The following is a 21,703-nucleotide window of genomic DNA, read 5'->3' as shown; positions in this document are numbered from 1 at the left end:
GCTTCTTGAGGGCAAATCCTACAACTGCCTGGAATGGTGGGTGGTTTCTCTGCCATCTTTGCGAGGGAGCGTGGACTGGGGAGCAAAAAGGTCATGTCTGTAGAGGGAGATCTGGGTGACTCTGGGCAAATTCCTGAATATTAGACCCATCATATCCCTTGTCTGTAAAATGGGGATGATTGTGTAACCCAAAATTGTCCTTGGGATTCAAAGAGGTGTAGGGAGTTTTAGCATAGTAACTGGAACTCGCTACTGAGCACCTATTAAATTCTAGATAGTACTGTTTCTGCTATTAATGTTATTACTGTTTTAACCAGAATGTTGAATCATTTGCTATATATTCGGTATGTCAGGATGTGGCTGCTTATTACCACCTCATATCTGACCATATTGCTGAAGTCAGTGTCTGGATGCTAGGGTTTATTGGTTAACACTGTATTGGGTCATAGGTCAGAGAGGGATAGAAATTTATTTCCTCAGCCTGTCCCCCTGTGGAAAGTAGCACAGGCACAGCTGTGGTTGAAATCTAAAATTTTGCTGTATAAATTTGGGTGGGAGATGACTGAAAATCATCCATATATTCCAGAAGATTTCCTTGGAAATTCAGGGTTTCTTTTTCTCCCTTTTACTTTAGGTTGGTCAGCACGTTGACACAAGTTGCCTTTTGACGTAGCTGCCGCCATGGCCAGCTGGTAGGACTAGCATCCCATGCACAGAAGCCAGGTGAGTGTTTGGGGTCTGGTATCTATGGAATGACTTGCCCAGCTTCTTGGACATTTGAAACTGAGCACTGCTTCAGAAGCTTGCAGCCACTTCTAGAGGAAATGGAGGGAAGCAAGTCCCTCCAGGATTGTGTATTGGACTGTCACCACGGGATCACTGAGGCCCTGCCCGTGCTTCCAGGGAGGCCATTTCTTTTCCCTTCCTGTCTCAGGGTTCACTCACTTGAAAAGCCCAGGCCTAACTGGAATAAACCTTCCAGGGAGTGTCAGGAGTAAAAGATAATCCTGGCCAGGTGGCCTTTTGCCCTCTGGCCATTTTTGTGATTTCTCAACACTGACCAAAATGAGAAGAATTTTTCCCTGACCACTGCCTGTGGCACAGGGCCTGGCACTGGTGGTTGGAGCTGGTTGCCCTGACCTCCGACTCATGCCTGTGAGGAAACTGAGGCAGCCTGACCCCTTGCTTAGGGCCCTCAACTCAAGGACTGTCAGAACCTAGCAGGACTGATCTTGACACCTGGGTGGGATTTTTGTCTTGTTATCAGCAGGGTTTGCCCAGCCATGTTTTGGCTGAGGACTGTCTATCTGGAGAAGAACTTAAGAGCTCAGAGTTAGGGGCGCCTGGGTGGCTCAGCGGGTTAAGCCGCTGCCTTCGGCTCGGGTCATGATCTCAGGGTCCTGGGATCGAGCCCCGCATCGGGCTCTCTGCTCGGCGGAGAGCCTGCTTCCTCCTCTCTCTCTGCCTGCCTCTCTGCCTGCTTGTGATCTCTCTCTGTCAAATAAATAAATAAAAAATCTTAAAAAAAAAAAAAAAGAGCTCAGAGTTAGAACTGTAAGGCAGGTTGGAGACCTCCTGGGTTGGTCAGCTGCTTCTTTTCCAGGCCAGCCAGCAGGTGACTTGCTGAGGGGTGCATGCCACTCTAACAGCACCATAGCTGCATGGAGTGAGAACCAGCTGCCTGGATTTGCCCGCTTCTTGACAATAGTTGGGATTAATTTTGTGAGGTTTTGGCTCTTATTTGCATGTAGCAAAAAAACAAAAAAACATGAGCATAGTCAAGTTATCCTGTTAGTGGGAAAACCGTTCCAGAATGTTCTTCCAACAAATAAGCTTTACCAGTGCTTTAAAAAAATTTTTTTTTGAAGATTTTATTTATTTATTTGGGAGAGTGAGCCTCAACCATGAGTTGGGGAGAGGGACAGAGGGAGAAGCAGACTCCCCGCTGAGCAAGGAGCCCAGCTTTAAAAAAAATTTTTTTAACAATCAAGATCTAATTTGTCTACCATACATTTCACTCATTTATAGTATACGATTCGGTGATTTTTTTGTTTGTTTGTTTTTGTTTATTTAATAGTGTTGTGCAACCTTCACCTCTGTCTAGTTCCAGAGCACTTATCACCCCAAAAAGAAATTCCATCCTCATTAGCTGTCACTCCTTATACTCCCTCTCCCACTAATCTGCTTTCTGTCTCTCCGCATTTGCCTGTCCTGGACATATCAGCAGAGTTATCCAGTATATAACCTTGTGTGTCTGGCTTCTCAGCGTAGTTTTTGAGGTTCATCCACATTGTAGCATGATTCAGTGCTTCATACACTTTTATGGCTGAGTACCATCATATGGATGGACCATGTACTCATTCATCTGGGATAAATTTGGGTGTTTCCACCTTTTAGCAGTTCTGAATAGTGCTGCTATGAACATTTGTGTACACAGTATGTGGGGATATGTTTTTGATTCCTTTGGGTATATACCTAGGAGTGGAGTTGCTGGGTCATAATGGTAACTGTTGAACATTTTGAGGACCTTCCAGACTGTTGTCGTGGCAGCTGTACCATTTTACATAGCCCAGCCCTGCCTGAGGTCCTCAGAGTTCTGGAGACAAGAAGTAACCTCAAGTCTCTGCTGGTTTCCTAGAGCTAGGATGAGGTTTGGATCATCAGTGTTGACGATGCTTGATACCTGGTCCTGGTGGCATAGTGGGACATCCACAGGGGGTGGGCCTGGCACTTGGCTGTTGATAGGCTATCTTTAGACATTAGCATTTAAAAATCAAGGAACTTCACATCGGAAAAAGGTCTCACTTGAACCCCAGCCCAGTGGGGTTAGGGACTCCCCTTGTCTTGCAGCTCAGGTCATTGTCTGAAGGCAGTGGGCTAGCTTAGCATTCTCTGAGGTTCTAGGATGGGTGCTCCACCATTTGCCTGGTTCTTTGTTAACTCAGTAGTAGTAAGTACTTGCTGAATGAATGAATGAATGAATGAAAGCAAGTCCCTCTTTTCCTGTCACAGGGCCAGCAGGGAAGATACAACCATAGCATTAGAATCAGACAGTTTGGGGTTTTAAACTCCTAGAAGTCATCCTAAGTGTTCTTTCTGGCCTTGCCTCTCCCCAGTACATGAAGGGGCTTGATAAGAAAGGGACAGTCTGAACAGTTATGGCATATGATGGCTAATGCCAAACAGGCCAAAACACCCTTGAATAATTATTTTTTAAGATCTGTAAATATGTCAGCTTGTACTTTTTGTTGTGGGGTATAAGTCACGTCAGCAATTTGGGTTTTCTCTGGTTAACCCATACCCACTTTTAATTGTACCATGGCCTGTGGTCAGCTAGTATCTCCCGGTTCCTGCCATCCAGGACTCAGTGGGCACAGAAGAGGAGCGGGGCAGGAGGAAGGTAGGTTCCCGATGAGCCCTGAGGTACTCACATAGCCCCCACACAGTGCCCCACCATGTACACAGTGGAGGTGTGTACACCTTGGGTCAGACTGCCAGCTTGGGCTAATGGATGTGGCATCTGCTTCTTGAATTTTTCTTGTCAGGAGCTGTGTTTGTTCAAGTACACACTGCTAGTGTGCTGAATGACTAGCCTTATGTTGGGTGTTAAGGATTAAAAATGGGTGTGACTTACAGAAATACAGTTCACAGAGAAAGTGAACGTGGATGTCTCTAACCAAGGTATGGAAAGATGCTCAGGTCTTTCTGATACTAAGAATACTGCTCATTGGAGCTTCCCCAAAACAACATTTCTGACCTTTTGTCCCCAGAGGTGGATACCAGTCTGTTGGTGGAAATCAGGCACTGCCATATGTTGCTTTTAGAGAGAGGTTCACAACTCCTCAGAGAGAGATTGGCTTACCCTTTGCTCCAGAAATTCCACTTCTAGAAGTGTATCACAAAGATACACTGTCAAAAATAAGAATTGTGACAAGGATGTTCCTTACAACATTCTGAAGTAGCAAAGCTGGAAATGACTTAGATGAATGTCAGTTGGGACTGGAGCCGGTGAGGGGTAGAGCTTCTGGTGAGGTGGTGTCAAGCCCCTGAAGGAAGGAGGCATGTCCTCATGTTATGGTGACAGAATTTCTAGGATGAAATAAGAAGTGGAAAGAACAAGGTGGAGGATAAAGAGATGTAGTACACTTACCTGTCCAAGGGAAGGTGGAGAGACATGGCTGTATGTGTATATGTTTGCTTATATATTTTTTTAATTTTTTAATTTTTTTAAAAGATTTTATTTATTTATTGGACAGACAGAGATCACAAGTAGGCAGAGAGGCAGGCAGAGAGAGAGGAGGAAGTAGGCTGCCCGCTGAGCAGAGAGCCCGATGCGGGGCTCGATCCCAGGACTCTGAGATCATGACCTGAACCAAAGGCAGAGGCTTTAACCCACTGAGCCACCCAGGTGCCCCTATATTTTATTTTTAAATACAGGAAATCTAAACCATAAATGAACAACATGGTCATTTCTGGGAGGAAGGCTGAGAAGAAACAGGGTTACCAGGAGATGTCTCTGGCTTTCTTTTTTGGTGTAGCACCAGATGGGTGTTTTACATAATTATAAACAAAATTATGGCGATGTTGTTTGGGGCAAGGGAGAGAAGCAACCCCTAAAAACCAGAAGCAAAAGGAAGTGAATAGGAACCTAGGTATATGTCAGTTGTGACTGAGGTTGGTGACTTAACATCTGAGAGAATTTCCTTTGCTAGAGTTTTAAACATAGTAGTTAGACTGTAAATGTTGTAATGTGATAAACCATAAGGGCAAAAACTTCTTTTTTTAAAAAATCATTAACTGTTTTTAGGAATTATTTTTGGTTTTAGGTTAATTATACCAGTAGTCTTATTGTTACATACAGTAGTGCCCCTTCCCCTATAAGAACACTTTCCAGGACCATCATGGGATGCCTGAAAACGCAGATACTATCAAACCTTATATATACTGTGATTTTTCCTATGCATATATACTTATAAAGTTTAGTTTAAAAGTTAGAAACAGTAAGAGATTAACGACAATAACTAATAGAACTGTTAGAGCTATACTAAAATAAAAGTTGTGTGAATGTGGTCTCTCTCTCAAAATATCTTAGTACTATACTCACCCTTCTTGTGATGATGTGAGATGATAAAATGCCTGTGTGATGAGATGGAGTGAGGTGAATGACGTAGCTGTTGCAACATAGCATTAGGCTACTATTGACTTCTGTTGGTCTGCCAGGGGATCATCTGCTCCTGGACTGTGACTGACCGCAGGTAACTGAAACTGTGGATAGTGGGGACAATTATATTGCAGGAGAAAACAAGCAGTTAATGTCTTTAAGAATCAGAATTTTCAGCACTAAGAAAAATACAAGTATAAAATCAAAGCACTTAAGTTACAACATTTTAATTCTAAATCTGCATTGGGAATGTCCTCATTGTGTAAGACTGTGAAGGGTGGGACAGAGGAGTATGAATAAAAACAGATTCCCAAGTTGGAACATCAGATGTGTTAAAAATCCACAGGTTCATTTATATTATTGGTGCTCCACAGGAAAGGAAGAAATTCTCTGGTCCTCTTTGGAAGGTTCTATTGAACTGATTCATTTTTAAAACTGGTAAATAGAAACTAGTATTTATTCTTTCACTTTTCTATGGACTGAACTCTTGAGGAACAAAATGGTCAGAGCAAGCTTCCCTCACAGGTTCAGTGCTGCCCTGCAGAACTTCCTAGAACTCTCTGTACCCTCACTGTCCAATGTGGCACCTGAAATAGTTTGAAGAAGTCAAATTTTCATTTATTTTTAGTCTTTAAATATCCACATGCAGCTAGCGGACAGTGCAGCTATTAACATATTCTATCTAATTAAAATGAAATGATGGAATTAAAAGCTTAAAAGTTTTCAGATACCTAATGAAATGGTGAATCCAGACAGTGATCCTCTATAGCTGCCTGCCATCGAAGAGAATGTGTGTCCTTCTGTAATGGTGTGTGCTTGGTTGGGCCTCAAAATCTAGTTTACAGTAAATCAGGGGCATGTTGTGTTATAGTTACAGGGATGCCAACTTGACTGTGGGAAACAGGATAAATAAATGTATGGTTGAAAGGAAAGGTTGGAGGGGCACCTATAGATTTTTCAACCGTGTGTGGCTGACAAAGATTAAGAAATGCTTGTTGCGGGGGCGCCTGGGTGGCTCAGTGGGTTAAGCCTCTGCCTTAGGCTCAGGTTATAATCTCAGGGTCCTGGGATTGAGCCCCACATCGGACTCTCTGCTCAGCAGAGAGCATGCTTCCCCCTCTCTCTGCCTGCCTCTCTGCCTACTTGTGATCTCTGTCAAAGAAAGAAATAAAATCTTAAAAAAAAAAATGCTTTGTTAAATTGTTGGAGGTCAGCTCATGGAATTGTGGTTTGTGCTGTAGAGAATAAACTGACCAGTTTATTCATAAAATGAATACTGTTAGAATTTGCTTCCCAGGAGCTAGTAGAGTGTGGGGGAAGGCCGAGTGTGGAAGACGTGCAGGCTGAGTGGTGGATGTTCGCTGTGAGTCATGCTCTTCTTGCTACTTCTGTGGGTATATTTGCAGTTTTCCATAATCTAGGATTTGAAAAAATGGGCTTAACCCAGATATTCCCTCAGGGAACTTTATGACATCTGTCACCCAGGGCAGGGGAGACAGCTGCTTACAAAAGTGAGGGTGGTGGCCACTTATGGTTAGTTTAAAATTCAAACAGAAAACCTTCAGATTCTAGAATTGGTATGAGGGGCTGTGGCTGGTGGTCTCTCAGGTGGAACAGCTTCCGATTACAGCATCGTTACTTTCTGTAATAATAATACTCACAACTACCTTTCACAGAGCCTTCAAAGAGCAATAGTTATAAAGTGGGTATTGTTCCCATTTCACAGGGGAGGAAACTGAGGCGAACCAGGCATTCTGATTTTTACCTGATGCACAGTGATGCTGATGGCACCTTCCTTTCCCTGAGCCTCTAGCCTCCCTCTCCAGTACTTGGAGCTCATTTTACCACTGCATGTGCTTCTTCACTTTAATACTTTGACTCTGATATCCCATACTTTGTTTTCTCACATAATGTATGTTTGGGTTTTTTTTTAACATTTTATTTGAGAGAGAGAGAGCATGAACGAGGCGAAGGTCAGAGGGAGAAGCAGACTCCCCGTGGAGCTGGGAGCCTGATGTGGGGACTCAATCCCGGGACTCCAGGATCATGACCTGAGCTGAAGGCAGTCACCTAACCCAACTGAGCCACCCAGGTGCCCAACATTTTATTTATATATATATATATATATATTTTTTTTTTTTTTTAAAGATTTTATTTATTTATTTGACAGAGAGGTAGAGACCACAAGTAGGCAGAGAGAGAGGGGGAAGCAGATTCCCCGCTGAGCAGAGAGCCCGATGCGGGGCTCGATCCCAGGACCCCGAGATCATGACCTGAGCCACCCAGGCACCCCCAACTTAATATATTTTTGATTAGAGACCACACTCACCTCACTGGTGTCATGTGTCCATAGTAGCCATAGCCAGTGAGGAGTGGATAAAATAGAAGGTTTGATCCTATGTGTGATTTAGGGATTATCACTGTAACTCTTCGTGGAAGGAACCTCACTCTGTGTCTCTTGACCTGGTGTCCACTTACCTGCCTCCTTGTGTATCTTCCCAGAGTTTCCTAGGAGGAGGCCTGTCATGGGGTCCAGTCAGCCCTTTGTTCCTGGTAGAAACTAAGCAGGTTGGGGTGCCTGGGTGGCTCAGTTGTTAAGCATCTGCCTTCAGATCAGGTCGTGATGCCAGGGTCCTGGGATCAAGCCCCTCATCAGGCTCCCTGCTCAGCAGGGAGTCTGCTTCTCCCTCTCCAACTCCCCCTGTTTGTGTTTCCTCTCTTGGTTTGTCTCTCTCTGTCAAATAAATAAAATCTTAAAAGAAAAAACCCCACAACATTGTAGCTTAAAAAAAGAAAGAGAGAAACTAAGCAGGTATTTAGATGAACAAGTAAAATACCCGTGTGACTGAGGCAGGTGGCACATTCCCAGTAGTGTATTAATATAAAACCGTAGTGTGTGTTGTTTTGGTTTTAGGGTGTGGACCCTATAATGAATCTGACTTAAATCATGTTCTGCTGATGGTAGTTTGTGTGACCCCAATTGTCTGAGGCCTTGCCCTCTTTCTGCCTTAGCTCCCCATTGCTAAATTGATCTTTGCCCACGTGGCCATGCTTTCAGGCATTGGCTCCTTTGGTTGGAGGCAATTCTTAGTTACCACTTGTGTGGTGGGTTTGTGGTGAGTTCGTCGCTGTAAGAACTGAATGATTGATTCACAGAACCTAAAATTCACCAGTTTAGCCATTTCAAAGTTGGCATTTAATACATTCACCATGTCATATGATCATCATTTCTGTCAAATTCCAGAATGTTTTTATCCCCAAAAGAAGCCTGTACCCATTAGCAGTCATTTCCCACTCCTCCACCTTTGTGCCCTTCAGGGCCCCTAGCAACCACTATTCTACTTTCTGTCTCTATGGATTTGCCTGTTCTGGGCATTTCATAGAAATGGAATAATTTTTGATTCTCTGTGGCCTTTTTTATCTGGCTTCTCTCATTCAGCATAGTATTTTCACTGTTCATCCACCTTGTGACATGAATCAGAACTTCATTCCTTTTTATGAGTGAATAGTATTTCATTGTATGGATGTATCACATTTTGTTCATTCATCTGTTGATGGACATTTGGGTTGATTCTGTGTGTTGACTGTTGTGAATAGTGCTGCTTTTAACATTTGTGTGTAAGTTTTTGTGTGACCGTTTTCACATCTCTTAGCTTATGTACCTAGCAGTAGATTGCTGGGTCATATGGTAATGCTGTATTTAACTTTTTGAGAGACTGTCTGTTACCACATCACTGCACCATTTTATGTTTCTGTCAGTAATGTATAAGGGTTCCAGTTTCTCCATGTCCTTGACAACACTTTTTTTTTCTTTTTTTAAATTAACTATAGTCCTCCTAATGGGTATGAGGTAGTATCTCATTGTGGTTTTGATGTGCATTTACCTGATGACAAATATTGGACATCTTTTCATGTGTTTATTGGCCATTTGTGTATCTTCTTTGGAGAAATGTCTGTATGTTTTTGAATTGGATTTGTTTTTAATTGTTCAGAGATTTTTTGTGTTTTTTCTTTTTTTAAGATTTTATTTATTCATTTGACAGAGAGACCAAAAGTAGGCAGAGAGGCAGGCAGGGAGAGAGGGGGAAGTAGACTCCCACTGATCAGAGATCCGGCTGTGGGGCTTGATCTCAGGACCTTGAAATCATGACCTGAGCCGAAGGCAGAGGCTTAACCCACTGAGGCACCCAGACGCCCCTGTTCAGAGTTCTTTATATATTCTATACACTAGACCCTTACCAGATAGATGATTTGCAAGTGTTTTCTCCCATTTTGTGGGTTGTTTCTTCACACACTTTCTCTCTCTCTCTCTTTTTTTTTTTACAATTTTAAGTAATCTTTATACCAAATGTGGGGCTTCAAGTTACAATGCCAAGATAGAGAGTTGAACACTTCTCTGACTGAGCCAGCCAGACCCTGCCTCACTCCCTTGATAGTGTCATTTGCACATTAGATTTTAATTTTGATGAAGTCCAGTTTGCCTTTTTTTTTTTTCTTTCCCTTCTGTTGATACTGTGCTTTTGGTTTCACATTTAAGAATATGTTGCCAAATCCAAGGTCATGATTTACCCTTCTGTTTTTTTCTAAGAGGTTTATAGGTTTAGCTTTTAATAGTTAGGTCTTTTACCTATTGTGAGTTAATTTTTATTAAAAGGTAAGAGTTTTGTTTTTGATCCTTATGTTTTTTATTGACATGAAGACATTTTGGCTTTTTTAACAAGGAAGAGAGAATGATAGCTGGGAGTTCTGAAAATACTTTTTCTTGTATGTTTAACACACATATATGTGTTCTGGGTTCTAGGATGGTAGCTCTGAACAAAGAGGTATTCCTTGTCTTATGGGAGATTGGGTTAGGAGGGTACACAGAGAGATGAGTAAATAGAATGTTAAGTGGTGATAAGTGGGAAAGAAGTTAGAAATCTATGGAGGGGGTTGTGTGGAGGGGAGATGATAGCACTTTGCTGTCTCAGCTAAGACCTGAAAAAGAGAGGGTAGTTCAGAGACCTGGGGGCAGAGACCTTCCAGGCAGAGAGAGCAGGAAGTGCAAAGGCCCTGGGGTGGGAGTGAGCTTGACTCTCTGGAGCAGCCAGAATGTCATTGTGGCCTAAAAGAATGGGGTCAGGGTGGAGTGGGGCATGGGATGGGAGGAGACAAAATCAGAGAGACAGACCTGACCTTAAGGCTGCTTGAGGCGAGGGCCTTGCTTTTACCTTGAATTAAAAAGGACCACTTAATGTGATACCCTCAAGCCCAGCTCTGCTGTTTCCCAGTGATTGATTGATTGATGTAGGTATCTGAACAACTGTCTGCTCAAGGGGAAGATTTCCACTTACCATAGAGGCTAGAAGTGGGATTTCTGTTTTAGCTCCTGCAGCTAGGCAGAAAGTGCTGAGAGAAGTTTTCCTTGGTAGTAATGGTTTCTTAGTCCCATGGGCTTTATTGAGACCAGAAACTTAGTCCTAAAAGTAAGTTTCCCTGCTGACTCTGATCCTCCTGGGGCATTTGCCAGTGTGCTCTGATAGCACAGAATATGCAGGGAGGAGCTTGACAAAGGGAACCCAGGAAAGGCCTCCAGGTGTTACCATATTGCTGGGTACCCTGATGAAAATGACAAAAGAGGCACCCCTGGTTCCCCTACTTTCTTCTTCTGTCTCCTCCTAGGAATGGAGGTGACTTTTTGGGTCCTTTTTGGACTTGGCCTGTGCAAAGCCTCCCTGCCATTTTCAGCCAGGGGCCTCAGTGGAGCTGGTGGTTAGAGCTGTGTCTTGGCCCTGAGGGAGTTGGCACTGAAAGGGTTAAGGCATCCCATTTTGTGATGTGACACCTAATGGGGACATTGCAGATGGCATGAAAATGGTAGGTGTAACCCTTTGTAGACCATGGAGGCACATGGTTCAGGAGGCAGCTGGGAAGGAACAGAGGGCTCTTCCTTTCCCATGGGAGGCACATGTAGCCCACTAGCCCTGAGGGTAACATCCCGCACCAGGGGGATTCCTGGTCAGTGTTTCTCGGTGGATTAATATTGCTCAGATTCCCCTTCACAGGCAGCACCTTTGTTTCTCTGTTGTGTGCTCCTGCAACAGCATCTATTTCTTTCTGGCTGTAGGGTTGGGATTTGGCCCAGCGGCTCTGGCTGCTGCTGGTGGTTCGATGCGTATGTGGAGCCACTTTCAGGTGGGTGGTGTTGGGTGCTCACGGGGCACTTCCAGAGCAAACACAGAAGCCAGGTACTTATCTCCAGTGTGAGCCTGGAGGAGCTACTATAGTTTTAAAGATACTTGCTACTGGTCTTTCCCTCTCTTAACATGTGATCAGTGTAAGTGCACTTTTTTCCTATTGTGTGCTCTGACTGGAGATGAAGACTGGCTTTCATTTCATGTCTCTGGGAAGGGGTGCTCAGAAGCCAAGGCATGGGGCTGGGGTGCAAATGTAGTTGAGGGGGACCTGTTTAATCCACATTATTCCCTGTTTTCAGAAGTTTGCAGGAGATTGGCTGTGTCTGAGGGAAGATAAGAATATATTCTGTACACTGTCTCCCCAGGATAGGATCTGTACTTTCTTCAACTCTCCACCCTTCCACCCCCCACCCCCCACCATTTCTCCCATGATTCCAGGGAGGGAGGTTGAGGTCTGAGGACCTGATGTCCCAGGCCTGGCACTGCACATCCTGGAGGCGAGTTTGAGCAGCCTAGTGAACTGTCAGCAGGCTGGCCTCGTGCCTGTCTATTTTCTGGAGATGACTTGTCCCAAACCCCGCTTCATTCCCACGCACTATGCCTGAGTTAGCTACTACAAGTGCTGTGTTCTTTACTGTGTAGCCTGTGTGGGATTTGTGTTTAGGAATCTGAGGATCATTAAAGTTTTGTCTTTAAAATGTTGATGGTCAGATGCCTTGGTGGCTCAGTCGGTTAAGCAGTGGCGTTAGGCTCAGGTCATGATCCTAGGGTTACTGGGATCAGGTCTTGCATGGGGCTCCCTGCTCATTGTGGGGCCTGCCTCTCCATTTCCCTCTTCTCTCCTCCCCTCCCCATGCTTGTGCTCTCTGGGAAGCAGTCTCCCACTGAGCAGAGATCCGGATGTGGGGCTTGATCTCAGGACCTTGAAATCATGACCTGATGGTCACCACTTAAGTGTGTTAAAGTTTCTCCTCTCCAGGTTAACTTTGTTAAATATATCCCCAAAAAGCATTAATTCAGAGACCTCATTTACAAGTCCTCCGCTTTAACAAAATCTGATTGTAAATGTGTGTTTATTTGTAAATGTGAAAACTAGAGGTGCCAGTTCCTTTTTAATCTTTTTCATTCTTAACCTGTTTCTCTGGATGGTTCTTAAACCAAGGACTAGAGGTAACTGATAGATGATGTCGTGGCCTGTGTCAGATGGCCCCCCAACCCCTTGATGGTAACAGGCTTATATTTGATGGGTCATTAGGATTTCAGATGATGTGCAGTGTGTGGGCACACCTGGGATGTTAGAAGTGCTCTGTTATGAGGAGGCTGAGATGCTCCTGAACTTAACCTTTCCCTTTGGCTCCTCGTCCAAGCTGAGGACTGCAGCTATGAAGGGTTTTCCAGAAGCAAAGAAGTCCCCCAAAGAGAGTGCCCATGCTCAGATTGATTTGGTTGATGGAGTGACTGAAGGCACTTGATTTTAAGTCATGTGTATGTGTCTTTGGAGCATCCTTTTCCATTTCATGGCTCTTAGGGCTTCCTCCCACCCTTTCCTTTAGGATCCAGTTAGAGGTTCTAGCCCTTCTCACTCTCACAGGCTGATTGATGGCTGGTCCTGACCTCCACCCCAACCCCAGTCCCTGGACTCCTGAAGGATTCCCAGTGCCCAGAGAAGTCATGTGAGGCCCTGCCATCACCGAGAGCCTCTCACACAGAGTATAAGTGGTTTAACAGGATTCCTTTTCCTTCTACACAATTTCATCCCATTTAAAAAAAACTTTAAAGTTTTGATCTCCTTTTATTTGGTTTCATTTACTTTTTCTGGAGATGGGTTTTCATGCTCCTGTGTATTTTCCACTTCATCTTTTCTAACATATTTCCTCCATCTTTTTTTTTTTCTTCAAGATTTTATTTATTTATTTGATAGAGCTCACAGATCACAAGTAGGCAGAGAGGCAGGCAGAGACAGAGAGGGGGAAGCAGGCTCCCTGTGAGCAGAGAGCCCAATGTGGGGCTTGACCCTGGGATCATGACCCTGAGCTGAAGGCGGAGGCTTTAACCCACTCACTGAGCCACCCAGGCATCCCCCTCCCTCCTCTATCTTTACAAGTCCAGATTTTGTTCTTGGGGCCCAGCTCCAATGAAGCATTTCTAGATTGTTCTCTTCTACCAGGATGAACTCCTTTTCTGGCATTGAGTTGTAATAAAATGGTGATTTAGCACATGCATTTCACAGCCTTTATAACGTCTATGCTCCCATGAAGGCGGGGACCCTGAACTACTCTTTCTCCTACCCTCCAGAGAGCAGGTACCTCTGGGTTACTGGTCTCTTGGAGAGGTCATTATCTGGTGTGGTATCAGCATTTGTTAGGAGCCTGTCAGCATCTACATCCTGCTGGGCGGGATAGGCTGTGAACTAAGAGATGGAAGTGTCCTAGGTAGTTAGTAACTGACCAGGCTCCTTGTGCTGCAGAAGTTCCCTTTTGGGTTTGGGCATTACTCAGATAAACAACAGTAAAGAGTGGTTAATTCTTTGTCCTCTCTGGAATCTTAGCTTACTATATGCACAAAGTAGTAGAAATAACATGGTTGCAGTGCTGGTGATTTGAGAATGCTCTGCCGCTCCAGCCAGGTGTGAAATCATTAGTCTTGGGCAGGGTTTGGGGAAATGTGGGCTAAAGTGGCTGAGGTGCATGGGGATTTATGTGAGGGCCTGTGGGGTTCTGGGTGTCTTTGTGGTGATTCTGGCCCCAAGTCTGATCTCATTTTCAAACTTCAGGGTTTTCCTTTTTGAGACAGGTGGATCAGAAGTTGGACACTGATCACTCATAAGAAATGCTGATCTTTTGCTCAGAATTGAACAGGGAAACACCTTTTCTGAGATAATTGGGCAAGATTTGGAAGTGGGAGGAAGGGATTAAAAACTGCACATGTGTGAGTGCATGTATGTGGGGATGCATGTGTCTGTGAGTATGCATGAGTATGAATGCACATATATGTATATTTGTAGTGCAAAGTTCCTTGGTAAGCTGTAGCTTTGGGGAGTTGGGAGGTATTTGTCAGTGCCCCAGTTTCCGTGTCCTCCTGCCAATAAGGTGTCTGTTGAGTGGGGTCAAATGATCCCAAGTCTGGGGCATTATGTGTTCCCTGTCTCTTTTCTTCTCTTCTTACTTCCCTCACCCTGCCCAGCATCCGGAGCTGAGGCACTATGGCCACTGGAGGTTGATAGTGAGATTGTCCAACATGTGAGAAGCCTTTGAAAGAGTGACTAAGCCCCTCCCAACAGGACAGAAGAATTTGTTGTTCATGTGTCTCATTTTTATGAAGTAGTTGTCCACCTGATGAACTGTGTTTGCTGCTTTTAACACAAAGGAGAAAGCTCAGTAAACCTGCATTGAGACCCCAAGTTAGGGGTGAAGTGATATGCCCACCAGTCGGGTCGTGTTCACATAAAAGCAGAATAGAAGGACCAAAGTGGTGATTCGGTGGAGTCCCCAGGAGGGTCCTTGGGGTTCTCTTGGTGTCCCCAGGCTGAGCTAGGCTATGGAGCTGCAGCTGAAAGCAAAATGTACCAAATGAAGGTCATGATTACAAAGAAATCTCTGTCCATTCGGTGGGGCAGGACACAGGGTGCAAAGCTATGACAGTGCTACCTGTCTGTCCAGGACCTCCTAGAGTGGAGCCCTTGGGGGACACTGTGGTATAGATCTGCATCCTTTTAGTCCCCAGGAGGGGTTCTCCCCACCCCCTTCTTGAAGTTTCTCTGGCACAGATGACCCCTTTCCTCCTAGCCCTCAAGGGTGAAGGCAAGTCCTGGTTACCTGGAGAAGTTGGTTGGGCCCTGCAGCTCCCTTCCTACTGCAGGACATCTCCAGAGACTCCCTGGTCCTTCAGCAGTTAGCCCCAATGTGTTCAAGTCACTTTGCCTCCCAGCTCAAGCATTCCTATTTCAAGAAGGGCTCACCCCAGCCCATCCCCTCCCAGCCCTGTGCCCATCAAGGTCCTTCACATCCCTGTGCTTTTCCTTAGAGCTTTGGTCTGATGCTCAGGTATGAGTGCTGAGGACCGCTTGCTTTTGTAACTGGGTTAAAGTTCCAGCCACTGCAGTAATTGAGTTTATAGCACATAATTTTCTTATACGATGGACCTATTTATCTTGAGAGTGTGAGGGCTTTTAGGATGGGATAAAATAGTGAGACAGACTAACCCTTTGGTAAGCTCTCTGCACTCAGCACTTTTTGAAACTAAATTTCTTCTGACTTATCAAAAGGGGTAACCTTGAGTCCTGGGCTCAGATTGAATTTACATGTTCACGTTCTTTTTTGAAACCTGTTTTCCTCTGTAGTCAATTCTCTGATAATGCTTGTTTTGGAAAAGCAGATTTGTTCCAACACTATTGATATATTAGGACACAGTTGGAGTACAACACATATGTATGATTTTGTCCAGGAGAAATGCCAAGTTCAGGTTAGAGGTTGGGGAGCTATGACCCCCAACCTGTGGTCTGTTTTGGTAAATAAAGTTTGATTGGGACACAGCTATGCCCATTTGAGGACATACTAATACAACTGCAGAGCTGTGTAATCAGGACAGAGACAGAATGACCTGCAAAGCTGAAAATATTTACCGTGTCCCTTTAAGAACAAGTTTGCCAACTCCTGCAGTAGGTGAATCCAGAAAATTGCTCCCAGCTGAAAGAGCACCTAATAGTACACAAAATGGAAATGCACACCTCAGATATGCACGAGGCCGCCTCTAGACCATACCATTTTCTCTTGGGGTCAGACAGCTTCATTCTAGCATGTCACAGTAACTCAGAAAACAGCCACAGCAAATGCCAGGTCTTCCCTTCAGTGAGGGGTCAGACTTCAGGTAGCATTTGTGTATTTTTTTGCTGTTTAACATGCTACCATTTAAAAATCAGGTTCCTGTCTTTTTTTTTAATGTCATGATGAAGTTTTGGGGTGTTGTGTACCTAACCCTGTTGTTCTGGTAGCCTTATGTTTTTATTGCACGATTTTGCAATATGCCATGGTTTTTTAGAAATGCATATATGTTGTGCTCCAGAACTTTTACTGTACTTAGAAAGCAAACAGCGAAAGATGTGATCTCATTCAACAACATAAAGTTGTAATCATTTAATATCTCATCTGGACCTTGTGGGTGAGAGGTCAAGCCCAATTCTATACTTGTGAGGAGCTCCCAGTATCCTTTGGAAACCTCACATGTGACTCTGGGTGGTTAATGGAATCTTTCATTTGGGACTGCCTAGAGCATGGGCTTTAGTTCCCAGCATATCTTACCCATTTGCTGTGTGACTATAATCTGTCTCAGTTTCCCCACCTGTAAGGTGGGGGTAGGTGGTGGCACTTAAAGGTGGTTATGAGGATCATTTGACGTGATCTGTGTGAGGTAAAAGCTCAGTGTTAGGTGTTTTGCCCTTAAAAATAAGAAGACCCCACATTTCTGGTAACAACAGAGGAGCAATAAACTTGGGTCACAATCTGAGGATCTCAGTGTTGAAATGGGGTTGAGATGTCTGGACCAGCACCCTTTCTCCTCCTGGGAGCTCCTCTTCATAAAACTTATATTTGTTCATTCATCAGATGTCTCTCGTCTGTCTGCTGTGTGGCGGACACTCTTCTCTTCCAGGGCCAGAGACAAACAGGAGCATTGGCACTGAGGCACAGCTGTCGTGTAGCCTGTTACCTGGTGGCTGGTGGTGACATTTAACTGTGGGGTCCCATAGCTCCTGGCTGCAGGGTCCTCCCTGGCCTGGCCCTGGGCAGCGCAAATCTTAATTCCCTCAGGCGCAGTTCCCTCTCATTTGAGGATGGGTGTTTTATCTTCCTCCTCATTAGCACGTGCATCATTTTAGCTGCACTATGTGCTTATCACTCCAGATGAAAACAAACCATTTAAACATGATTTAACAAAAGGCCTTTTGAGGGGCACCTGGGTGGCTCAGTGGGTTGGGCCTCTGCCTTCAGCTCAGGTCATGATCCCAGAGTTCTGGGATCGAGCCCCGCGTCGGGAATCTCTGCTCAGCGGGGAGCCTGCTTCCCCCCTCTCTCTCTGCCTGCCTCTCTGCCTACTTGTGATTTCTCTCTGTGTCAAATAAATAAATAAAAATCTTAAAAAAAAAAAAAAAGGCCCTTGACTGGGTAGTGGAATGTTCACAATGGGCAGCTTGTGAAAGTGCCAGGTAGAAAGGAATGGTGGACCTGGGTTTCAGGCCCAGACTCTTCACCTACCAAGACTTGGATTTCCCTACCTTGGGTGACATACACATCTTCAACAAGCAGAGCTTGTTGAGTGGCAGCTATCACGCCCAGCATATGTGGTTCCCCTGCCCAGGTCACAGGACTGCTACAGGGAAGGCCTCCCTAGGATCCTCTTAGTATAGGTCTTTGAAGGCCCAGGGACCTTCTAGCTAGGCAGCTGGACTTAGGGCCTTTTTGATGGTGTACAAGAGAAAAAACACCTGTATTTTTGGAGTATCTTAGGTTTTCAGATCCCTAAGGGTTAAGAACCCAGCTTTAGTCAGTGAGTAGTAAGACTTAGTTGTCCTTTTGAGCAAACCAGTAGCACAGGACTCCTGTGGCTCCCTTCTCTGCCTGAGACCCTCCCAGCCCAGTGGCTTGACCCTCTCCTGCCTAGACCATCTCCCTAGATTCCTATTTCTCTCTTAGCCTTACTTAGTCTATGAGACTCTGTCTCAGCTTTCAGAGAGTCTGAACACAGAGGGTTTTTTTTTTTTAAGATTTTTATGTATTTATTTGAGAGAGAGAGAGATCATAACTAGGCAGAGAGGCAGGCAGAGAGAGAGGGGGGAAGCAGGCTCCCCGCTGAGCAGAGATTCCCGACGCGGGGCTCGATCCCAGGACCCTGGGATCATGACCCGAGCTGAAGGCAGAGGCCCAACCCACTCAGCCCCCCAGACCCCCAAAGGGTTGTTGTTTTTTAGATTTTATTTATTTGAGAGAGAGAGTATGAGCGGGGGTTGGGGGGGAGAGAGGGAGAGAGAAAAGAAGCAGACTCCTGCGGAGCAGGGAGCCCAATGTGGGGCTTGATCCCAGGACCCAGAGATCACAACCTGGGCCAAAGGCAGCCACTTAACCGACTGAGCCACCCGGGTGCCCCGAACGCAGAGTATTTAACGAAAGTACTTCTTTGCTTCGTTTTGACCTATAGGGCAAATGCCAGGAAGCATACATTATTTCATGAGGCTAATTTATAGAAATGTAGGTTTAACTCAGTAGCGTATGCTGAACCTGTATTGTTTTGCTCCACACTGAATATGAAGGTGAATGGGAAAACAGAGTTTCTTCCATGGAAGAGTTTAGCAAGCTGGGAAGAGAGATGAAGCTGCTGAGTAGTATAGGGGTTGTTGCTGTGGGCAGTCTTCCTGAGGAACTGGGTGAGACCCAGCTTCCCTCAGAGTGAGCCCACACTGATGCCATGGCCTGGCAGCCAGTTCACAACTGGTAGTCCAGGTAGAAGGTGGACAGTGGGGAGGAGCTGAGGGGTCTGGGTTTACGGCTTAGAGCTTGAGAGTCTCTTTAGTGACACAGAGGGTAGACTCTTAAGCTGCATAGACACTTGCTCATAATGGACGGGAAGGTCGCAGCAGCATCCCCTCTCAGTCCACTGAAGGTTGCATGCTTGTCTTATGTTCTTGGTTCTTTCTGTTGGAGGAGCCAGCCTTGTGATTTCCCTATGTTACAGAACACCCTCCCTCTGGCCTGGGAGCACTTCCCTCCAAAGGGCCCTTCTTCCCTTGTCTCACTCCTGCTAGTCCTTTCAGTTTTCAGCCTCTGCATGTTGGAGTGTTACTTTGTCTAGCTCTCTGTTTTATCTTTGTGTTCTTTGAATATAAGACTGAGATGAAGTCATCCTTAGGAGAAATAATTTCATACAGAAATGTTTAATACAGAAAGTGAAAGTTTCTTAATTCTTCAGAAATGAGTGCTATGGCTTTTAGCCCAATTTCTTCCACTTTTGATTTTAGTAAGCTTTTTCAGTATTTTTTTTCCTGAAGGTTAAAGCCTTTTTAAGCCATGTGTTTAAGCTATTTATATTATAATATTTACATGTAATAAATATTTTAACAAATACTTATACTATTGTAGTTTATGCTATTCTGCAGTTTTGTTTTCTCATTCAAGTTATTTCTAACATCATTATGTGTGTCTTCACTTAGTATGTTTATGAGGTATTGGTAGGGAAACTGAGACTCAAAGAATAACAGGATCCTTCAGCCAGTTCCCTGAGATCAGGCTTCTGTTCTCTTTAGTGTCTGATAGTAGAAGCTGACTGTTGGAATCATCCTTCTATTTCCCAAGTTAAATTGTGTCCCTTACACTCAGCCTTAACAGGGTTTGATGTTTAAAACTTGAGAACTGGCATCTTTAGTATGAGTTCCTTCCAGAACACAGTCACTTTATCCCTGCTGCTGTTGCTCAGAGAGATATATCAGAGAATGGCTCAGGACTCGAACAGAGGGAGGCCTCTATTCTGGAAGGGAAGACATGTGCTTGTCAGCCAGAGGCTGCTGTCACCAAAGTACAGCTTAGCTCTTCTTTTCCCTGGCCCCTCCTCGGGTCTTGGGTTTGACTCTCAAGAATGTGGGAAGCCTCCAGAGGGTGGGTAGAGGGTGTACAGGTCTGGGACTCATCTTCCCAAGCTTCCTCAGGCTGTTTGGGAGAGTGGATGGGATTCTTGGGTTTAGGCAGGAGACAAGGGGGAGTCCATGCAGGCGGGCATCACAGTCCCAGCCTCAGGATCACCAGGGCACAAACATCCACCTGCACTTCGCATCTGCTCGGAGGCACTCTTTGGTGGGTTCCTGGCTGAGTCCTGATAGAGCTGCCCACACAGCAGGGCCTATATGTTGAGTGTGGAGATTGGCTTGTGCCAAGTGAGACCAGTGTCTGGATCTTGTTGTTACCCAGCTTGGCACTGGATGCATCACAGGCCCTTCTTCCTTCCTGACAAGAAGGGGTGCCCTGTGCTACTGAGGACAGTAGCTGGCCCATGTGCAGGCCTCTACCTGTCAGCAGACACTCCTCAGCCTCCCTCTGTGGCTCTGGTAGACCCATGCTCAGCATGTCCAAACTACCCTAGTCTCAGCCTTCTCTCAGATCTGTTCTCTCCCCATCTCAGAAAATAATTCCATCTTTCTAGTCGCTCAGGCAAAAACAAAGCAGTCCTTCCTTTCTTTCTTTCTTTCTTTTTTAAGATTTTATTTATTTATTTGAGAGAGAGAATGAGAGAGAGAGAGAGATCATGAGAAGAGGGCGGTTCAGAGGGAGAAGCGGACTCCCTGCCAAGCAGGGAGCCTGATGCAGGAGTCGATCCCATGACTCCAGGATCATGACCTGAGCTGAGGGCAGTCAGCTTAACCAGCTGAGCCATCCAGGTTCCCAAAGCAGTCCTTTCTTGCTTCCGATCCAGCTGCTGGCATGTTGTGTTGTCCATATCCTCTAAAGTATCCTTAGTGTTTGGCTGTGTCTACCCACTGCTCAGTCTCCTTCTCATCCTGATCCATAAGATACAGAAGCCTCCCAAGACTGCTTCCCCCACCACCTCCGCTCTAGTCTGTCCCCAGATCAGCCAGATGATCCTTTAGAATAAATTGGATACCCCCCCACCTGTCCATGCTCCCCCTGAGGGCAGTCCACACTCAGTACCCTCTTTTCCCCACCTCTTCATGCTCTTCTCTCAGCTCTGGAAAGAGCACCCCAGGTCCACCCTTCAGAGCCTCAGCCTGGTCACTTTTCCTAACCATGTATCGATAAGCACTTTTCTCATGCCTGAAACAGGAGTGTTACTGGTAGTATTCCTGCTGGTGTGTTAGTAACTGTGTAATATAAATAATATTTCCAAGTACAGAATGATAATGCCTTAGGGTTATAGCTCCATGACTTGTGTTTGTTTACTTTTTTTTTTTTTTTTTTAATCATCAGGAGACATTTACTGTGCTCAACTTGTGCCAGGCGCTTTCATTGGTCTCCTTAGTTTTGTTTAAAAATTCTGGTTCCTACATCATTCACCCCTTTGGAGTTGTTTGAGAACAGGTTTTTCTCTTCTGAGGTTCTCAGATCGGTGAGACAGTGGGATTTTACTAAAATAAAGTAGGGGCTGGCTCAGTTGGCTAGACAGGTGACTCTTGATTGACTCTGATTGGCTCAGGTCATGATCTTGGGGTTGTTGGTTCAAGCCTCATGTCAGGCTCCATGTTCATGTGGAGTCTGCTTGGGATTCTCCCCACAACTTGCATGTGCATTCTTTCTCTCTGTCTCTCAAATAAATAAATAAATAAAAATCTTTAAAATAAAGTAGCCTGGGTGGCTGGCTACTGGGTGCCTGG

General features: G+C 45.1%; 1 protein-coding gene across 6 annotated transcripts in view; it reads left to right on the top strand.

Annotated features, from left to right (window-relative positions):
• GATAD2A (GATA zinc finger domain containing 2A) overlaps positions 1–21,703 on the top strand; it is a 107,938-nt gene that overhangs the window by 41,962 nt on the left and 44,273 nt on the right. For 4 of the 6 annotated variants that reach the window (XM_047696329.1, XM_047696356.1, XM_047696338.1 and 1 more), the window contains exon 2: positions 635–723. In XM_047696329.1, the coding sequence (XP_047552285.1) occupies positions 709–723 (15 nt within the window). In that variant the 5' untranslated portion in view covers positions 635–708. Of the gene's footprint in view, positions 1–634; positions 724–11,369; positions 11,389–21,703 lie in introns of those variants that run through there. The other 2 variants (XM_047696365.1, XM_047696347.1) reach the window with 2 other exon arrangements.

Source organism: Lutra lutra, chromosome 1 (genome assembly GCF_902655055.1).
Source record: "Lutra lutra chromosome 1, mLutLut1.2, whole genome shotgun sequence".
Classification (NCBI taxonomy): Eukaryota; Metazoa; Chordata; class Mammalia; order Carnivora; family Mustelidae; genus Lutra; species Lutra lutra.
The sequence above is the reverse complement of the archived record's forward strand: the minus strand, read 5'-3'. Positions and strand labels throughout refer to the sequence as shown.